General features: G+C 40.3%; 2 protein-coding genes across 2 annotated transcripts in view; both read right to left on the bottom strand.

Moving 5' to 3' along the window:
• Positions 1–11,560, bottom strand: part of irf9 (interferon regulatory factor 9) — a 112,419-nt gene extending 100,859 nt beyond the window's left edge. Inside the window, exon 1 of the mRNA XM_079576128.1 lies at positions 11,557–11,560. The gene's annotated coding sequence lies outside the window, so the exon portion shown is untranslated. The remainder of the gene's footprint in view (positions 1–11,556) is intronic.
• The window catches only part of LOC306977781 (hemicentin-1-like), a gene marked incomplete at its 3' end in the record, with an annotated part of 211,392 nt that continues 193,275 nt past the window's right edge, over positions 3,704–21,820 (bottom strand). The window contains exons 8-12 of the mRNA XM_079576223.1: positions 5,711–6,004; positions 5,390–5,644; positions 4,706–4,809; positions 4,461–4,507; positions 3,704–3,839 (exon numbers count right to left, since the gene is read on the bottom strand). Coding sequence (XP_079432349.1) covers positions 3,704–3,839; positions 4,461–4,507; positions 4,706–4,809; positions 5,390–5,644; positions 5,711–6,004 — 836 coding nt within the window. The remainder of the gene's footprint in view (positions 3,840–4,460; positions 4,508–4,705; positions 4,810–5,389; positions 5,645–5,710; positions 6,005–21,820) is intronic.

The following is a 21,820-nucleotide window of genomic DNA, read 5'->3' as shown; positions in this document are numbered from 1 at the left end:
CATTTGTGCTGCTTGTTTTGACATTTGGTTCCAGATGTGTCTGAAGTTGCTGAAGGTAAAGTAAATGTGTGTCCAAAATGACACCAAGATACTGGGTTACAGTCTGGTTGCCTCGCTTCTGTCAGTCTACCCCAGGGCAGCTGTGACTACAATAGTAGCACCACCAAGTACGGAGTGAATGATGACAGTGAAGCCTTTGAGGAACTTGGTAATACAGGCTTGTAAAGTGCAATACAAGTGCAATCCATTATTATCATTATTATTTTATAGAACCATGAGTTATTTGACTGTAGTGTGACAGCGGTGGGGGTGAAGGACCTGCGGTAGCTTCTTCTTGCCAGGCTCGGATATACAAGGGTGCAAAAGGGTGCTTTGCTACCTAATTTTGAAATGTTTACCCCCTCAGTTTTAATGGCATTACAATGTATTCTAGTGGAAAGAATCTCTAGTTGCGCCCTGTTGAAACTGATTCCTTCTGGAGCCGGCACTCCTTTTTGCACTGAGGGTGTCTGTCTCCACTGAAGGAGCAGCTCCTCTACAGTCCTGTGCAGTGGGCGGGAGGTGTTGTCCATGATGGAGGTGAGCTTGGCTAATGCCCTTCTGTCACTCACCTCCAGGGGGCAGCCCAGGACGGAGCTGGCCCTCCTGACCAGCTTGTTCAGTCTGTTCTTGTCCCACTCTGTGCTGGGCCCAGCAGTGGAGAGCAGAGGACCTCAGTCTCCTCAGAAGGTGGAGGCGACTTTGGCCCTTCTTGGTGTTGATTCTTGCAACATAGTTTTCACACATGTACAGTTGTGCAAAAAAAATGTACATCCCAGTTCTTAAAACTGTGTATTGCCCATTAGCATCAATAACAGCTTGGATTCCTTTGTGGTCGTTGGGGATGGGCCTCTTTATTTCCTCGGATGGTAAAACTGTCCATTCTTTCCGGTAAAAAGCCTCCAGTTCCTATAAATTCCTGGGCTGCCTTCATGAACTGCACGTTTGAGATCTCCCCTGAGTGGCTCAATGATATTGACGTCAGGAGACTGAGCTGGCCACTCCAAAGTCTTCACTTTATTCTGCAGGAGCCCATGGTCGACATGGCCTTGTGCTTTAGATCGTTGTCATGTTGGAGCGTGTGCTCCCCATGTGCAGCTTCCAGGCTGATGACACTTTTCCTCCAGTATTCTTTAATAATGTGCTGCATTCATCCTGAAATCAGTTTGGACCAAGTTCCCTGACGCTCAAACATCCCCAAAACATCAGTGATCCAGCTCCGTGTTTCACTGGAGGAATGTGCACCGTTCATCACAAACCTTGTTGACTCCAATTGTAACATTTATGGTTTATTTTGGTTTCATCAGACCAAATGACATTGTTTCATAAATGTTGAGGCTTGTCGCTGTGTTCTTTGGCATATTGTAAGCAGATTCTTTGTGGCATCTATGAAGTAATGGTTTTCTTGTGGCGACTTGGCCGAGCAGCCCATGTTTCATCAAGTGCAGCCTTATTGGTCGACCTGACCATGGTTTGGACTCAACAGAATCCGGCATTATCCACTTAAGAGTTTGAACACAGTGGCGCAACGGTTAGTGCTCGTGCCTCACAGTAAACACATATGTGGAGTTTGCATGATCTCCCCGTGTCTGTGTAGGTTAGTGGTAGGTTATAAAAAACATGTGCAATAGGTTAATCCTCCAGCCAGGTGTTTCTGACCACCAGCCTGGCTCCACATCATGGAGACGGGTCCCCAAGCGCCGGCCACTGCTGGCAGCTCACTGCTCCTACAGGTCGCCCCATGCGATACTGAGGATGGGTCAAATGCAGAGAACTAATTTCTCTACAGAGATTAATACAGTATCAGATTTAGATTTTAGATTTAGAACATTGCTGATTGATGCTCTCAGTAACTTGGATATCGTTTTTTATAAACCTTCCCATTTTATACAGTTCAACTACTTTTTCTTGCAGATCCTCTGACTACTCTTTTGCTTTCTTTGACTCAGAAACACCAGTGCTGCACTGGATGACAGATGCAAGGTGAGTGCTTGATTGAAGCTGTTTCCATTGACATCTCTTTGTGCATCTGTGCACCAATAGTCATTCTAAGTATTGTCTCCGTCTCTGTTTCAATATAGAGAGTAAGGAAGCTGAGAGTGTAAAGTCTGAATCTCACTGAGCTAAACCAGTGTTTGCAAAGATTAACCGAGAGTTCTTACTGTGTCAAATAAACGAATGAAGAAGCACACGAGAACAGTTTCAGTTTGTTTTAATGCAAAAGTGTAGAAAAACAAAACTTTCAAGCAGAAGTAAATAAAACAAAATAAAAATAAAACTATGACCCAAGTACTTTGTTAAAACACAGCTTCACCACAGAGTAGAAGGGTTTCAGTATAGATGCAACAAGACCGAACATTTGCAAAAACACTTGTAAAAGTTCTCATGTTTCCAAAGAATACATCTTTACATTAGATTAAAAATACTCCCAGGATAAAACACGAGATTTCTTGATCCTTCTTTTTTACACGTCACTTAAATACATACTGTATGAATTCATTCAATCAGTAAAAATATTTCATTGTTTAAATAAATAAATACTACTCTTCAAAAATACATAGAAATCCCTCAGGATACGCTTAAAATGAGTGCTTTGAAAGTACTCCCTGAGGGTCAGTCATAAAGACGACAAAGGGACTGACGAGAGTCTCGAGTTTTAGTGCAGACGCTCTTTTGTCTCTGTAAACACATTCATGACAGTCGTAATAAAAGGCACAAAGTCAACAATAACTCGTCACATTATTTGACAGTTTGGATTTAACCCCTTAACTCCCACCTGAACCGAGCACATTTTCTCCAGTTTGGCTGAAAACAATGATGGAAATGTGACAAAAAAAGTGAGAAAACGGTGACAAAAAGTGACGAAAAATTGATGAAAAAGTGGCAAAAATGTCACAAAAATGTCACGAGAAATTGACAAAAAATAGACGAAAAAATGACACAAATTTGACAAAAAAAATGACAAAAAATTGACAAAAATGTGACAAAAAAAATACAAAAATGTGATTAAAAAATTACCAAAAAATGACACAAAAAAAAAATGAAAAATGACAAAAATGTGACAAAAAATGTAATTAAAAAATGAAATAAAATAAAAATTTGACAAAAAAATGACAAAAATGTGATTTTAAAAAATGACAAAAATGTGATAAAAAATAAAAAAATGACAAAAAAGTAACAAAAATGAGTTGAATACCCAACAAAAAAATGATGGAAAAAAAATGATGACGTGAGGAAAAAGAGCCTCTCGGTTCAGGCGGGAGTTAAGAGGTTAGAAATTAGCAATGTAACAATAACCAGAGTACCGTGATGAGATACGTTCCCTATAGTAAATCCCTTACGTACCGTAGTGATTGAGGTAAGAATAAACAGCTCAATAACCATAAAGTTAAATTCCAGCTTAATGAAAGACTTAAGTCAGTGTAATGCAAAGTGATGAAAAGAAGAGAATAGCCTCAGCTTATGCTTCTGTAAGGTGCAAGAAAAGTAGGAATGAGGGGAAAAAAAAGGTCATAATACTTTGGCTGGAAGAAAAGCTGCCTTTTAACACCAGCTCATTATGAAAACAAGTATTTCCACCACATGTTGATGCTGATGAACATGAACAGGCTCTGTTTCAGCACATTCCAGTTGTTTCCTTTGAGGTGTTTTGTTGACTGGAGTTTCACATTGGGGTTTCCTCGTCCAGGTCGTTTCCCTGTCCGTTTGCGTGACCGTTTGCGTGACCGTTCCCACTCGGCAGCTGAGGCTCACTGTTTCCTTCTGAATTCAAATTGACCCTGAAGTCTGGTTCTTCTTCACTAAAACACATGAAAAAGAGTCTCATAAAAGTGAGGTCGAGACAGGACCAAACGTTACACTTGGTGAGTGGTTAGTGCCTCACAACAAGAAGGTTTGTTTCCTGCTGTCGCTTCAGCTTAAACTCTTTCTTATATGTATAATATGAACATAAAAGGCCTAAAATGGCGGCTCATTACTTCCTCATTCCTCAGGGATCAAGTGACTGGGATCAGTTCTGACTTGGATAAAATAAATCAATAATATAAATCATAAAAAAGTTATTTTAGGCCACTTGCAGAATTCGAAGGGAGAGACAGAGAGTCCATGTTGTGAAAATAGTTCATATTCAGGAGACACGGTGGCACAGTGGTTAGCACTTGTGCTTCACAGCTAGAAGTTTCCAGATTTGATCCTTCTGTGTGGAGTTTGCATGTTCTCCCCGTGTCTGTGTAGGTTTCCTCCGGGTACTCCAGTCTCTCCTACCCTTCCCCGAGCACTAAAATCATAAATTCTATTGGACTCTCACAGTTGTGCTTTTACTGACCCAAAGGCTTTAACTGCAAATTGAACTGGTGTGTATTATTTCAGAGAGATCTATTTCAGAGATCTAAGTTAATAGAAATCATTCAGAAAGAACTCACCGTGAGGTAGGATTGTTGTTGTTACGCAGCTTTTTTTCCTGGTGAGGCTTTGAAGATAAAAAAGAAAAGATAAACAGTCATGTAAAGCACTTTTGGACTTGGACAAAGCATTTCTCATTCAGACACTTCTCTCTCTCTCACATTTACACTAACACTGAGGACAGAGAGCTCAGTCAGTGGGAAAGACCTGACCAGCTGAGCCTGACTGTGATCTGTCTGAGAAAGATCAAACTGACATTACGTACCTTCCAACAGTAGCGGTGTATTAGGACACCCACTGCTGCTGCGACAAGAATCAGACTCAGCATCCAGAGGTAGTGGAGGTTGGGATTGTCCGAAGCAGAGTCGCCTGAAAGAAAACAAACGTTTAAATGAAATATCAACAAGATACAGCTGATATGTTCAGGTTCTGGCTCCCTCCACTTTCCTCCCCACCTCCAGTAACCGACTGTGTGGACCTTGGTCTATCACAGGCCCACTGTGTTGTTTTTAAATATTTATTGTAGCACATGATGATTGTGTTGTGTGCCTGTGGATGCACTGTTTTTTTTTTTTATTGAGCCCGTACTGGCACTTCCTCTGCAAGTCAAGTTCCTGGCAGATAGACAAAGTGAATTTGATTTGTTTTAGATACAAGTTACACAAACTTTTTTTATTTCGATCAAATAAAATGACTGAGATGTTGAAATCAGAAAGAACTTTCACATTGCACTTTGCCTTCAGTGGTTTGGACCAGCCTTTAGTCAAATGAGCGTTTTTATTTGGAGGAATCTGTGTCTACTGCACCTCTGAAATAAACACTTAAGCTTTAAATACTGTAGATTTAAAGCTTATATTATTATTAGAGAGAGAGAAAGAGAGAGTTAGAACAGAGTCTGTAGACAATGACTGGACTGAAGAGCAGCAGGTGTTGTTCCAGCTTCACTTACCCTGTGGTGTGATTGTGTCGTTCCTCCAGCTGTAGGAGGTGCTGACGTTACAGGTGACTCTCTGTGCAGCGCTGCTGGGTGGGAGTCTGACTGAGCTGTAGACTGAATAAAGCCCATCTTCTGTTTGTGAGGTCCGTGTTTGATCAGAGTCAGAGGAGGGAGGAGTCCAGTCCACTGTAGGCTTTGGGTAAATCTTCTCAGCTCTGCAGATCAGCTCCTGTCCCTCCTGACGCACCGACACATCCTGCACTGGAGCTGTGAGAGAGAGAGGGTTAGACCTGGATTCATCTGTTTTATTTAACATTGAAACCTTCCACTCACTGTACACATTGAGGTGGATGAATTGGTTGATTTTTTCCCCAGTGCTGGAGGTGACAGAACATCTGTGCAGGCCCTGATGCTTCAGCTGAACTCCTCTGATCTCCAGCCCAGTGCCCCCTTCAGGCATCGAGACTATATTCTTATAGTGATGATGCAGGTGGTGCCACTGCCCTGGAGGTTTAACAATGATCGGTACTTCGCTGCCCACACGACTCCAAGAAGCCTCTTTAAACTCCCCTTGGAAGGAACAGGGTAAAGTGTACGTCTGATTCAAGCTGCAGGACACGTTCATGTCTGTAACACACACACAATAATAAACAGTTCTGTGAGTTGATAAGTTCAGGTCAAGTCAAAACTGCAGCCTCTGAAGCTACTCAAATTAAAACTGCGTTTAAAAGAATATCTGTTTAGTTGCATCATTATTGGATTGTTTTTACTTCTTATGAAACCAGTGAGTGGATTGAATAACAGCGGTCTCAGTCAGTCATCCACGGCGATGGGTTCGTACTTCCTTCCTTTCTGGAGTCACTTCAACTGTTACGGAAACCTCTTTGTCACATCCATGAGCCAAATACTGAATACCAACATCTGCTGAAATGGGAAGCCTGACCTGCCACTTTCTTCCTGAAGCATCTGCCAAAATATATCCTTATTTAAAGGTAGGATTTAATGTATTGTCTTAATGTATTGTCTTAAACACATCACCGATCTCTACCCCATATACATGACACTCTACAAATGTGGAAAATGCTCTCTATTCCCTAAAGACTTTGTAGGAGAACACCCTATCACAGAGGTGGGCAAACTGCGGCCCGTGGGCCAAATCCGGCCCATGATTTTTGGGACATTTTCCACACCAAACTGTGTGTTTCAAATGCCCCAATGACCTTCCCCCGCCAGAGTGAGCTCTAATGGCTCCACATTTTTCATTTGACTTATTTATTTCATGACATTAAATACAACAAAACTGTCTAGAACAGCGATCTCATGATATCTGATAACTCTCTGTTAACTTCACTTCACTTCAGTTCTGTTATTTTGTCTTTCTTTAACCTCCCGCCCGAACCTCTTTTTCCTCACATCATCAGATTTTTTCCCCAGCATTTTTTCGTTGGGTATTCAACTCATTTTTCTCACATTTTTGCCATTTTTTGTCACATTTTTGTGATTTTTTTTGGTCACATTTTTGTCAATTTCTTGTGACATTTTTGCCACTTTTTCATGAATTTTTCGTCACTTTTTTTGTCACATTTTCATCCTTGTTTTCGTCTCAGTTTTGTTGCTATTTTCACACCTTCTTTCCAGAAGCTTTTGGACTGGGGTAAAGCCAAACTGGAGAAAATGTGCTCGGTTCAGGTGGGAGTTAAGGGGTTAAACAACTTCACAATTACCATCAGATAAAAGTGCATTAACTTCAGTTATTCAACTTAAAATGTGAAACTAAAATAAGTGACACATTATCATTATTTGTTAAGTTTTGATGATTATGGATCACTGTCCATTTTTAAAGAGGGGGTATTATGCTTTTTTCAGCCACATAGCACCAGTCTATAGCACACTACAATGATGACCAAACCTTCTGTTGGTCTGTCAATGCAGTAAATTAGAATAACTGCCTTGTATAAAATTGCTCTTTCAAAATGGCGTAGCAAATGGCTTGAAATAGGCTTCTGTCTCTTTAAGAACCTCTGACCCTTTCCGACACGCCCCCTCCACACGCTGTCTGTGGCATCACAACAACACTGCGCTTGTCTCAACAGTATTGAAACTACGATCGGTGCATTTTATTTTTTATTGTTGGAAAGGAGCTACTGTTTATCACTTTGTGAACAATGGCCACACAGGATATTATTTGGAAACGAACCTTCCACACCGGACGCTTGGAAGGGGCTCTTGCCTGAAAAATAACTGCTGTTTGGAGGTTATCTCTTTGCATCTACCATGCCCTATGGATCTCTAACTATACCCCCATGGACGACACCAGGATCTGCAGGAGCCCATACCATTCAAAGACGGACATTATCTGTGCAGGTGGACAATGGTTTTTCGAGGTTACCCGTTAGCTTGTTATAATCGACTACAGCTCATTGTTGATGAAAAGTCTGTAATAAACCACAAATGTGTAAAGCCAGGCTCATTGTGTGATCATCGTAAAGGCTGCTTCGAGTAGTTGCCGGCTTTATTGACGTTATTTGTGCATAATATGCTGCCTGTTTTCAATGAATGTTGTGAAGGTGAAGGTTGTTAGCTTGTCGCGGCTAATAGTGCCTTAGCTCCGGGAGAAAACCACTCGGCTACGACTCACTGTAGATGAAATGTGAGCAATAAACTACACAATCAACAAGCCAGGCTCCGTGTGTCATCATCATAAAGGCTGCTTCAAGCAGTTGCCTGTTTTAGTGACGTTTTCAATGCATAATATGCTGCTTGTATTCAGTGAATTTTCCCGTTAGCTTGTCGCGGCTAGCTTGTTAGCTCCGGGAGAAAACCACTCGGCTATGACCCATTGTAGATGAAATGTGAGCAATAAACTTCCAAATCAACAAGCCTGGCTCCGTGTGTGATCATTGTTAAACGGTTCTTTATGTGTGTGGTGGTTTTATTGACTTTATTTGTGCATATTTCTCGTTTTCACGTGATGACTCGAGGTTTAGCTTAGCATTAGCTTTCTCCGGAGGCTCTGTGCATCATCAAGGCCCAGCGCAGAACCAGACACTGAAATAAGTGTTCTTGTCACCGGTTTGAATACTGGGTGTTTCGGTAACAGAAACACTGATGTGTGTCTTTGTAAAAGTCTGCTGTGGCTCTGTTTCACAACACATGAAGCTAATCCTCCATGATGACTCTGTTTACATCTTAGAGCTAGACACTGCGGGAGGGGGTTCTGCTGAGGAGCAGTGGTTGGTTACTCGGCTGGTGACGAAAGGTCGGAGGCGTATCCTGGAGGTCGAGGGCGTTTCCTGAAGGAATCAGGCGTTTTATCCCTAAAATGGCCGCCATCAGAGTTTCTACAGATTACTCGAAAATACGTGAATGTGCCAAGGCAACACTTCAGGCATGGTTTTAATGAGGGAATGACTTAATAACATGATGTAAAGCTTGAAAAAGTCGATTTTGCATAATAGGCCCCCTTTAAAATATTCTAATTTTCTGAGATTTTTAATTTGGGGTTTTTACAAACTGAGCCACAATAATCGAAACACATGAAGGCGACATATCTCACTTTACATGTAATGAGTCGATCACATTAGTTTCACAGTTAAAGTTGAATAACAGGAATGCACTTTTTCATGATGTTCTAATTATATGATGAGCGCCTGTAATTAAGTTCAAGTTAAATGTGCCTTATCTTGTTTAAAGGGGAATTTACATCATTTTAATCTCTGTATAGCACATTTTTAAACTCAGTATAGTCCCTTTACTAATGTATTCATCTATTGTAACCTAAAAGTCCCCTATGGACAGGTGCTGACAATTAGCACATGTGCTATAACACTTTAAATCTGGGTCGTCCAATTGCTATGTCCATATTAAATAAATAAGTGACTTCTGTGGCCCCTTGTAAAAAGGTATTGCCCGCCCCTGCTCTATTAGGTATTTGGAGACAGCATTGCTTTATTCCGGCCAACAGTTGGAAGGTTCGGCCCTCGGTGTTTCCCATAAGAAAACTGGCCCACTCCTGCTTCAGGCCAAACATTTCAGTAGAAACAAAGTAAATGTGTGTGAACCTGCTTCATGTTGAGGGAACTGTTGGGCTTCGGCTCCGAAATGTCCTGGAAAACCAAATCACAGTCAGAACAAATCAGAAATGTCTGGTGTCTCATAAAATGATGTGCGTAATTAAAAATGTATGTGGTGGGTCACTCACCCCCACAGAGCGCAGTAACAAAAGTCAGAGTGGTCACAATCAGGACCGTCACCTTCATCATGATCCTCCTAAAACACAACACACTTCAGTCCCTTTGCATCATGTTCATCCCAATTATTCAAGCAGGAAACTTTCCTCCTCCGACAAACTGTGGCTATCTTCCAAAAAAATGACGAAATAATTGGAATTAATTAATTAATTTATTATTACAACTTTAAAGTAAAAACGTCGTGCCCAAAGGCATTGACGGCTGGGTTCATTAAAACATAACATCAAAGATGAGCCTCTTATCAATGTCCCATAATTTGTTTTTAAAACAGTCCAAAGTAGGACAGTCCCACAGTTCTGGAATTTTGTTTAGTAACTTTGTTGAAAATAGAAATGGAGATCGGTCCATTTCTATTGGATGGACAAGTGTTTTATTCCGTGTTTCAAAAGGAGTTCTCTTAATGGTTGGACATAGGGACTGGAGAGCCTTTGGAAGTGATCCTCGTAACAGCTTGTAGCCATAGCACATAACTGCAAAGTTTCTTCTGTGTTTTAAAGGAGCCAGTTTGAGTTCTTCATAGTCGTCATCTGTAACTGGTTGTAGGAGTAATGTAGTATGATCCTAATGGCTCGGTGTTGGAGTTTTTCCAAGCGGTTAGTTTGTGTGACATTTAAGGCGGCCCAGACAGGTGATGCATATTCAAAATGAGGTAGAATATAACATTTACACAGTCTTGTTAATAGATTCTTGTCATTAACAGAGAGGGAGAGTCTACGAAGGAGGAACATTTGAGATGCCGCCTTATGCTAATTTCAAGTTGATGTGGGCTTTATTATTGCCAATTTAACAATAATGAGTTTTCTTGCCTTTGACTTATTTGTCTCATTTAAGTGCACAAGAAAATATCACTTATTTCAAGTGAATTAAAGCTGGTTCCATTGACTCCAAACCTTCTCAATCATCATTAATTGTCTAAATTCAAGCACATTTCGAGGCATTTATTAACCCTAGAACACTATCGCTAAATTCAAAACACCGTCACTAACGCCGGGTGATTTTTACCCGAGATAATCCACTCGATAAAAAGAACTTCATCAAAACATGACACTACATGACACATGTGAGTCTTTTACATTAAACTGTGTCATGTCTAATAAAATGAAAGAAAAGCCTCATGAGAGGACCAGATAAAAATGATCCACAATTACTGGAAAATTAGGAATTTGGGAACAAAAAAAGTATGAAGTATGATAAAATGTAAAGTTGTTTTTGGTCCAGCCATTCCTGGATCTGTGAGACGTCTCTGGTGAAGCTCAGTGTCCTCGGCACAAACAGCCACAGGAGAGAGAAACTAAATATGACTGATTTTGACTAAAACAACTCTGTGTTACTCACTTACTGTGAGGCCAGAGACACGAACTCTGTGACAGGAGCAAATAAATGTGTCAGTCCTGAATGTGAACCTGGAAAGGAACAAGAGCCTGATGAAAGACACAAACCCCCCTCGACCTTCATCACCATTGCAACATGAGCCTGAAGGAAAAAGTGTGTTTTGGAGAAAAACACCCAGGCCATCAGAGATGTCAAAGACAAAGCTGAAGCTCAGAGACCCATGACACTCAGATAAACTCTGCATCATGAAAATCACATAAACGTATTTGCTCAGGTGAGAAACACCCGGTACTTGTGTTAATACCATGTTAATACCAGACCAAGTGGCATTAAGGGACATCTTTTCAAGGTTATTACAGATTTGCTATTGAATATTTAGTCAATAAACTGTTTTGAGGATAAATATGAGTTACTAAACAGTTCCAAAGGTTGTCAAACTTTCTGTGCAAACAATGAGTTCATAGTGTTTATTACGGAAACAATTGTCGCCACCATTATCCTCATTACACACATAAGGAAACAGCTTTACCTCAAGTGCCCTCTGCAAATATGTGTCTGGAATGTTGTTGCATGATTCACGTGCGCACACACCATTTTTCTGCCTGTGTGCGCCCTGGTAAAGCACATGACCACGAGCCTCTGCTGCCGCTCTCTCTCCCCCTCCCTTCATTTAACCCCACACTGTCCGCGCACCAACCGCATCTGAATCGCTTTACTGCATCAAACTGCCCCCTCGTTTGCCCCAAATCCGCGCGTAGCCTACTGGTGTCAGAAAAGTGCAAAACCAACAAATGAAAAGCAAATAAACACATGCGCCACAACCAGAGACGTGCGTAATGGATGAAAGTGTCAGAAAGCAGCGGAGGGAAAGTTCGCGCACGGACTTTAAACGGCGAAACCAGGCAAATAAAGCGCATAAACATGACATTCTATAGAAAAATAATGACATAAAAGTTAAAGATTATCACCTGAGGACGGACGGACCGCTGCTGCGCGTGTGATGAGGTAAAACGGGTGCAGAAGGCTATCGTCGCGCGGCTCTAAAGGGAAAAGACAGTAGCCACATTCCTTTCACGCTCAGTCTTCGGGCAGTCCAGGTTCATACAAAGAAGTGTTTACGACACGGTTTTCTGCGTAGATCGATCCCCTCAAGTGAGATTCGAAAAGTTAGAAAGCACGAATGGCTCCGCGCAAGAAAGCGGCGTATACGTATGACAGATCTAGGCGCGTCACTGGTCAAAAATCATATCGTGTCACACAATGTACTGCTTTCTGATTGGGTAAACAAGGGAGAGGAGCCGACGCAACGGGAGCCGAAGGTGGGCCACACCCACACCCACGCACGTTAGACAAGTTACTGGCTGTTTCCCAATTGCCAGGATCCTCGGCGTCTCGACCACTTCGGACGTCATTTGCGTCATCACGGCGCCGCCAAGTGGTTCCATTTCACTTGGACCACTCGCCCCCTCGCAGCTCGACTCCTCCGTTTGGCTCATTTACGAAGGATACAGCAGTGGATCCTCCGCTGCCTCGGAGAGCTGAAATTACCCATGATGCACTGCAGCATAGTTTCTTTTTTCTTCTCTCGCAAAACTTTATTAGTTTGAACTCACTTTAAAAAAAGGTTTGTTCCACATAAACAGTTTCCTGGCCTCTGTTATTCATAAAACAGTTGTTTTAATGAGCATAGATTGACACGTGACCTGACGCAGCCGCTCGCTCCGGAGGTCGTTCCATTTGAGCTCAAAGGCGGCGGAGAGAGGACACTCCGCTCCGTTTTGGAGGAGCCGCCACCGAGGACGTCAACGAAGTGGCCAAACGGAGGACGGATCCTCGCAATTGAGAAACAGCCGTTGATTGGCGGCTAAGGCCGAGCCGAACCAATCACGACCGTCCCAGAGAAATGAGAAGGTTACGTCACTCGCTGCACCTCTGTGTTTTTAGTTTAATTAACGTTAACATCAGCCAAAACTAATCATTGGATGAAGTAGTCAAGGATTTTGCCTCGCGTCTTCCGCGTGAGTTTATATTCACTTCATATTTGTTTAATTGGACGCAGCTGTCGTCACGTCCGCTAATCGCTAATTGGTTTATTTCACTGACAATCTGTGCGCGTTAGGCCCGCCCCTTCAAACTGCTCCAATTGCTCCGTGACCAGACTAACTCCCTGCATGGAATGAACAGGGAAGAGTATGGCAGAGCCAGGCAAGGGGAAAAGGTCTGACTCCGGGCTCAGACCTACAGCGGCGGCAGAGAGGCGAGCGGCGAGCTTCCATTCATTCCCACTGCTGCCTGGCGACCGGAAAGAAGCCTCCGGAAATCCACAGGAGAGCGGCGAGATACGGGCGGCCGGAGCGGAGACTACCCAGATAGCAAAAGGACATTGTTTCAACATTGATTTAGGGTCAGATGGTTGACTTTTGGTTGAGGTTGAAAAAATAATGTTGCTTCAATGCTTTATTATGGGTAATAAATAAATAATTTAAAAGATAATGTTGAATCAACAGTGTTTTACAGATATAAATTCAACCATTGAAAGCATAACGTTGAATCAATGCTATTTTACTAATGTAAATTAGGGCTGCAACTTACGATTATTTTGGTAATCGATTAATCTACCGATTATTTTACGATTAATCGATTAATCGCTTGGCTGTGAAAGGTGCATGGAAATGGTATTTTTTTTCAATTTTTTTATCACATAAAGCTAAAGTGGCGCCGCTTTAGGAAATGTTGATGGAGTAAACTTAAAGTAAACGTTTGTACAAGGCTATTTGTGCTAATTCTGCTTTCTGATTGGACGAGACAAAGACAGATATTTATGAAATTTACAATGTACAAAACACTGCAGACCCTCACTTAAAAAACAAAGTAGGTTTTCATCCACATTACATAATTGTCATGTCTTTTTTGCTCTATTTTAGTCTGTGTTTACGAGAAAAAGATTAATTGATTACCGAAATAGTTGACAACTATTTTAGTAATCGATTAGTTGTCGATTAATCGATTAGTTGTTTCAGCCCTAATGTAAATTCAACCATTGAAAGTGTAACGTTGAATCAATATTGAGAATTCATTTTATTTTTTGTTATTGAAATATTAACTATGAATCAATGTTGTTTCAACGTATGGGGTGAAAAGCCAGGGAAATTTCAACTAATTTCCCGAGCGCTCTCCTGGCTCATTCTCACATTTTCGCATCTCGGCAGACACAGAGGAGACGGAGAAAGACAAAACTGGTAAGTGCTCAGACATTTTTAAACTTTAATTGTCATCTTGGTTGTTTTAAGTCAAATAAAATGCCACTGTTTGCTATAGGCTATTTATTTGTCATTTGTTTATCATAAGCTGATGTGTATGCCAAGCTAACGATACTAGCCTATAACTGTTTGCCACTAAAGAAAGCTTACATGTTCCACGCATCCCAGAAACATAACAAGACATGATTAATGATTAATTTACGATGCCATAATAAATTTACCTTTAATAATACCAATAGAATAGCCAATAAATCTGTTTGATCTGCCCCCACAATCTTGCCGTTGGTTTCGTTTGGATTCAGTTGGCATTTTATGTAGGCTAACTGTAGGATTGTGAAGCTCTTTGACTTGTGAATGAACTGTTCTACACAAATAATACATTTGCCTTTAGTCAAGACTATAACTATTCCGACGGTTTAATGGGTGAATCACTACTTTCGTGGGGCTGACCTGGTTCAGAAAAGAGACATAACACGGAAAAATACATAAACAAAATGCTTCCTAATGGTTTAGTTGCTCCAATTATTTTATTATGTTTTCCCCATCAACCATGATTACTAAATACTACCTTTTTTTTGTAGGTGCAGTTGCTGAGAAAAGCTCCCAGGAACCAAATAACTTGTCAACAGGTAATCAACATCTGCATCTGCTCAACCTTCTCCCATTTTCGTCTGATGCTGTTTCCCAGTGGAACTAAACACAAACTTACTTTCCCCTCTTTTCCTATAGTCCATATTTTGCCGTTTTATCAACTGTAATTTGCACTTTTGTGTCTGAACTAGGGGTGTAACGGTTCACGGGGATGTATTGAACCGTTCGGTTCGGCCTGTTCGGTTCGGTCCACTTGCGTACCGTTTCGGTGTATTATTTTCATTAAATAATGTAAATTTATTATTAGCGTCATATTAAGTGCCGCGGAACAAAGTTCCTACGCGAGTTTCCGCACGGACGCTATTGAGTGACGTACATTGAAGCTGCATGAGTAGCCGAGAGAATCTACAGGCGCTGGCTTTAAGTATTTGATTGAAAGTCTTGAGCCTCGCTACAATATCCCGTCACGTCCGCACTTCAGCCAAAAAGTTATACCAGCGCTCAGAGCCGGTTCTTCCTATACGCAAACTACGTAGTGTTGTTTCACTGATTAATCAACGCGTTGTTGTTACGGGGACAGGCTCTTCCAGCGCGCACCCACTCTCCGCCTACTTCGCCACATATAACACCAAAACGGAGTAGTCTGGTGAAGTGAATGAGCAGGAGAGACCGACCGCCTTCCCCCTGTCTCTTCCAAAGCGCGAGTGCTTTCTCCGCTCGTGTCCCCGCTCGGCCGTCTGCCTCCCGGTGCTTCGCCTCATGCGCGGCTCCTCCGCGGCTGCATCACGTCACCCGTGTCCGGGCGCTGCTCTCATGTTTTCTCTGCGCAGACTCTGGGCGTCACTCTCATTTAAACCCTCTTCTTACTGTGTCTGGTGAGTCTAGAGTATCAGGACAGTAGTTTGGCGAGTAGACGAGAGTAAAAAGCCATTCACTGTGGCCTTTTTGTTGAGTTGAATCCACATGGTTCTCATGAGTTACAGTAACTCTCATTATAAGAGTGCAATTTATTTAAAATATCACCCAAATGGGTCACTTTTATTTATTTTATGCAAGAATTCTATTGTGTATTGGCAGCTTTTCAAAAGAAAAATTTTGTTAGTTCTTATTTATTTGTACCGAAAATTAACCGAACCGAGCCCTCCAAAACCGTGAACCGAACCGAATACAATTTTAGCGTACCGTTACACCCCTAGTCTGAACCCTTGGATTTTATATTTTTGGATTGTTATAATTAACACTATGAAAAATGTATATAGATTAACATGTTTTGCTGCAAAAGGAATAAAGTTATTCTTTTCAATTCAACTTTACTGACTGAATATTGATTGCAACAACTGTTACATGTTTACAGCCACTCTACAATTACCTGGATATAGCCTTCATTATGATGCTTATCTTGTCAACTACAAATTGAGGGAATTCAATGCACAAAAATCAAACATTCTTTACTCAATGCTGTGGAGACGACTGTTTTATACTTTAACCTACCCCAATAGATCACCTTTTAGAAAAATGAATATTAAGTAGCGAGTGTATCATTTTATCTGGTGTTATTTGGTCACAAACTCGATCTCCTGCCCGTCCTCCATGTCTCATGCACTCCTGCTCCAAATGCTTTTTGTTTGTTTGATTGAATTTACCGAACATTCTTCATCTTCTGGTTGTGGGTCAAACTATATTTATTTATGGAAGCAAAGGCTGAAAAAGTTTTGGGCTTTGTCTTGTAAATTGCAAATGCTGTAAACTTGCGCTGTAATATCTGTCTTGGACGACAGGAGGCGCTGTCATGGCACCAAACAAACATTTTAAAGTTTCGTAATGTTATACCGTGGTAAACTTCGATAAAGTGGTGATTTTGAGTACTTTGTGGATGCATTATGTACACAAACAGGAGGGAGTAGATTGTATGCCTCAAATTTATAGATTGGACTGGTTATGCCTGTGGAAATGACTCAACGTGATGACCGCGGTGAAAGCTGTTTATGGGCTGATTCAGGTAGTAGCGCAGTAAGTAGCTCCAATAATCAAAATATAATTTTAAAAAGGTTGAATATAGGTATATTTCAATAGTTTAATCAATGTTGAATCCATGTTTAAAAAACGTTTGAATTTCGACATCTATTCAACTCCTAATCAATGTTATTTGCATGACATTGATTCCATGTCAGAAAAGATCAAAAATCAACGTCAGTTCTTCGAGAGTTAGAGTGGAAAACTAAAACTAGATTGTATTTTCAAAAGGAACTCACTTTGTCACATCTAAGTTTGGAAGAACTTCAGACCGATGCTGGAGGGGCTGTGGTCAGGTTGGAGAACACACTCTCATATTTAAGGTCTGTACAAAACTAAGCAATGATTGAAAAGGCATACGAAGTGAAATAAAAAAAAATATATATATTTGTTGAAATTCCATTGGAACCGAATGTCGTAATATTGTGAATATTCCCGAGTAATCTCAGATCAAACTAACATTTCCCAATGAAAAAATAAACTGAAAGAAGTGCATCAAATGGAGCGAATTAGAGCAAGATTGCAAATGAAAACTGACCAATTTATGGAAAACTGGTCTTCATTTGTAAATTATATTTTAAGTTGATCTTTGTTTTATTTGTCTATGTGCCTTATTTGTTTTGTTGAAATGTTTTAAATAATTTTTAATAATTTTATTTTTTAAATAAAAAATAATAATAATAAAATAATAAAAAGCCCGAACAAAAAACAAAAAACAAAACAAAACAAAAACAGAAAACAATTGAAATATTTGTTTATCCATCGCTTGACCTGAAAAAGAAAAGTCAGAATGTGATTTTTGGTGTTACAAGTTACAGTGTGAAACAAATGTGGGACTGTTTACCTTCTGCTGATGATACAAAATGAGACAGGACAGTAGGAACATGAAAACCCACAACGGGACACCGGCATAAAGATATAACCAATCATCAGGCTTTGTCCCTGTAAAAAGAAGAGTTAAAATCCTGCCTGATCTGTTTGGATTTTCTTAATTGTGACTTACGTTCAACCTTTTTGAGCCTTAGAATCACTGTCAGTCCGATGGGAACAGGTGTAAAGTTTGTTCTGATCTGAAGACAGTTTATCTGAAACATACATGCATGCCTGTTCGAATCGCAGAGCAGAGCTCCTCCAGCTGTGTGCAGTGCTGATGTTACAGATGTATTTGTCCTCAGAGTCTGACAGAGGGACAGAGCTGATCACAGAGAACAGGCCCTGCTCGGACTCAGACACTGTGGTTCTGTGTTCAGTGGAGGGAGTCCAGACGACTGAAGGCTCAGGGTAGATCCCCTCAGATCTGCACAGAAGCTGCTGCTCCTGCTGCTCCACAGACACCTCCAGCACTGGAGCTGAGGGAGAGTTATCAGTCGTACTGTGGTTGTGTGGCAGTAGTAACAGTCATTCATGTGACAGAGCGTCTCTCACCGAACACCGTGAGCTCCAGGCTGTGTCTCTGTTGTCCTCGGCTGGAGCTGGTGAAACATCTGAATGTGCCCTGGTCCTTCAGTGTGACCTGAGAGATCAGCAGAGAGGCGTCTCCTCTGGACAGATCCTCAGACAGAGACGTTCTGTTGAAATACAGCGGGTACTGGTTTCTCAGCTCGTCTCTGCCGTTGACGTACACGTGGACATTATAGCCTCTTGGAGACCGAGTCCAGTGGACCTGGTCCAACTGTCCCTCATAACGACAGGGAAGAACACAGGTCTGCCCCAGGCTGCAGGACACCACCTCTGAGGACACACATGACACATGTTTGTGTTTGAACAAGAGAGAGTGGCTTTAAGAAGAAAGATGGTGATTCTAGCACTGGTTAAATTAAAGACAATCCTACTATTCAGATATTGTTTCAACAACTGCAGACGATAAAATGGTGTTTAACACTTTCACATTCTGAAAAAACTTGAAAATAATAATAATAAAAAACACACTACAGAAGTTGTGTTTCAAATAAAGCCCTGAAGACAAACGATATATTTAAAGGAGCTTTAACTGATTGTACAAAGAAACAGAGTCACTCAAATCTCAAATGACTATTTTCTGGTCCAAACTCATCTCAAACTTTCCTAATGCATTTACAACATCAACATTCATCACAAGGACTGAGTTTAAACCAGGTTTCACAACTTTCAGGAAAACTGTCACTTCACTGTAAACAATGCCTACTAGCCTGACATTTTATGACTGTTTAAAAAGCTTTTAAACCAGTGTTTTTTGAATAAATGTCTGCTTTTACCATATACTAAAGGACAAAGCTAATTTTAATCCAATACAGAATATTAAATAATCAAGTATAGCTCCTTTATGTAAACACTGGGCTGCAGACGGACGTTTCTGACTTACCTTCAAGAGCACATTGTGGGAAAACACAATAAAGAATCCACAAAAACAGAAGATGCACTGATGACGAAGCCATTTTCTTAGTTTGCAGATGGTGAAATTCTTTTCATATCAAATATAAAGTCATGAAAAATGTATTATTTCACCTGAAAGAACCGTCGTCTGTTTCACCTAAAGTTGTCCTCACTACGCAGTTAGAAAGAAAACAGCCAATGCATTTGCTTAATCTCAATGTTCAATGTTCAAGTCAGCTTTATTACCCCCATCATTCATTTCATGATTCTTCCCTCATCAAGGTGTTTGTACAGGTGTGTGTGCGCCCCCTAGAGGCAAGTGTCCTCGGGAAACACACTTCAGTGCTGACAATGTGGTGAGTGACTGCTGGTGGATGGATTTGGAGGAGCCTGAGTTGTTTTATTTTATTTATAAAGGAAATAGTGAATTGCAGATAACACCAGGTCTTAAACATGGGCTACAGACGGAAACTTGAATAAAGCCAAGCACAGAGAAAACAGGAATTGTAGAATAAAATAAAATAATAAGCCCAGAAACAATAAAATACAAATCAAATCTCTAAGGCCCAACCTCAATTCTCTTTTCTACCCCTTCCCCTTGCCCTTGCCCTATCCCTACAGCCTGAAACCAAGGGCTTAGAGTGAGGGTTGAAAAGACCGCCCTAAGTAATGGGACAGCCCTCCATTTGACTGCCTTTACTATTAACACAGATGATTAAGGTTAATAATAGGTTTTTACACATGACATAATATTTTAAAAAAAGAAGAAAAAAGCCTTCTGCATGCTGTGAAGTTCGCCCGCCCCATAGTGTCCGATTTGCTTCAAAATGGTGTCATTCGTTTGTGCTTCGTTTGTGCACATAAAATCAGCGTTTGCTGAAAAGCAATGGTTCTTCTATTCTATTCTATTCTTCATTAACAATCCAAAATACATGAGTCCAGTTTGTTTCGTAGTTTGTGAGGAACATGTAGGTTAAATTCCCAGTAAATAAGGTTTGGCATAAAGTTATTTAACTTTAACATTAAACACAATTTATAACATCATTCCAGTATTCAGTGTTCATTTCGTCGACTAAAATATTTAGTCTTAATTTTAGTCAAAGTGATGTTTTTGACGACTAAAATTGGACTAAAACTAAATTAAAAGTTTTTGATGAGACTAAAACTATGACTAAAATGTCCAGATATTTTATTCGACTAAAATAAGACAGGAAAAGGAGAGACTAAAATCATCCAAACTTGTATTGAGCGTCTGAAAGAGCCTCAGATCATGTAAATTCTCTGCCAAAGGATCAGCTCTGAGCTTTGTTCATGTGGAGCAGCTCCATGAAGCAGAGGAACAAGATTAAATATGATTATAATGAATATCATCAATGCAAAGTCGACTAAATTAGTCTTAAATTTAGTCGACTAAATTGACATGCAATTTCAGTCGACTAAAACTAGACTAAAATTGAAAAGATTTTTTCGACTAAATCTCGACTAAAATTACATTACATTTTAGTCAAAAGACTAAAACTAAATTAAAATATGTTGTCAAAATTAACACTGCCAGTATTCTGTTTATGGAGACATTCCCATAAGCAGTGAATGACAGATCCTTTTTCATTTTGTGCAGATATCAGGAATATTGCTTGACATCTGGTGGAGTCTAGGTGTTACATAAACCCTTGTCAACATTTAGATTGTTGTAATTTAAGTTGTGTTTATGGTTTGTTATTTAACTTTTAAAGACTCCTCATTCCATTGTAACTCAACTATTCCTTCTTTGTCAATTTCCATTTGTCACTAGGCTCTTTGTTTACAGAGGAAAGTGAGAGCAAATGTGCAATGATGTGTGATTATATGCTAGAATGTGAGCGCTTGTGTAAGAGTCACTGATCCAATCATATTAATAAATAAATGTTTTAGTGCGACTGCCCCCGAAATCTATGAAATGACCTGAACAATTACTGCAACAAACTACAAGTGAATAAAACAAAACACGCCGTCTGTTCAAGGACACTGGCTTTATGAAAAATGTACTTTTTAAAATCGCAAAATACAGTGTTGTATATTAACAGTGCAATTTTTGACCAGCAAAAGATACATTTTCACATTAAAAAACAAATTCCATAAAAACTTTGGCAGTTTTTAAAAAAAATATCCAATGAAAGTTTTGTACACAGACTTCAATAACACTTAGACTTAAACTTATTGCATTATATTGATAAGCTACAAGTACTAGAGAGTATAAAAGCTGGCACTTTCAGTTCATCTATATACAGAGGAAGGCACAAAGGTCACAAAGATGATGTAAACCAAAAACAGCTTTTCAAACTTAACACGTCACAATATGATAAGAAATATAAGGCCAGTCATCTAACGCTGAAAAAGTGTCTAACAGTGTGTGCAAATGTATCTAACCCCTTAACTCCCGCCTGAACCGAGCACATTTTCTCCAGTTTGGCTTTACCCCAGTCCAAAAGCTTCTGGAAAAAAGCTGTGAAAATAGCAACAAAACTGAGACGAAAACAATGATGGAAATGTGACAAAAAAGTGACGAAAAATCGATAAAAAGTGGCAAAAATGTCACAAAAATGTCACAAGAAAGTGACAAGAAATTGACAAAAAAAATGACAAAAAATTGATTAAAAAATGGATGA

Source organism: Gobius niger (assembly GCF_951799975.1).
Source record: "Gobius niger genome assembly, chromosome: 18".
Taxonomy (NCBI): domain Eukaryota; kingdom Metazoa; phylum Chordata; class Actinopteri; order Gobiiformes; family Gobiidae; genus Gobius; species Gobius niger.
Note: the sequence above shows the minus strand (reverse complement) of the source record. Positions and strands in the feature narration are given on the sequence as shown.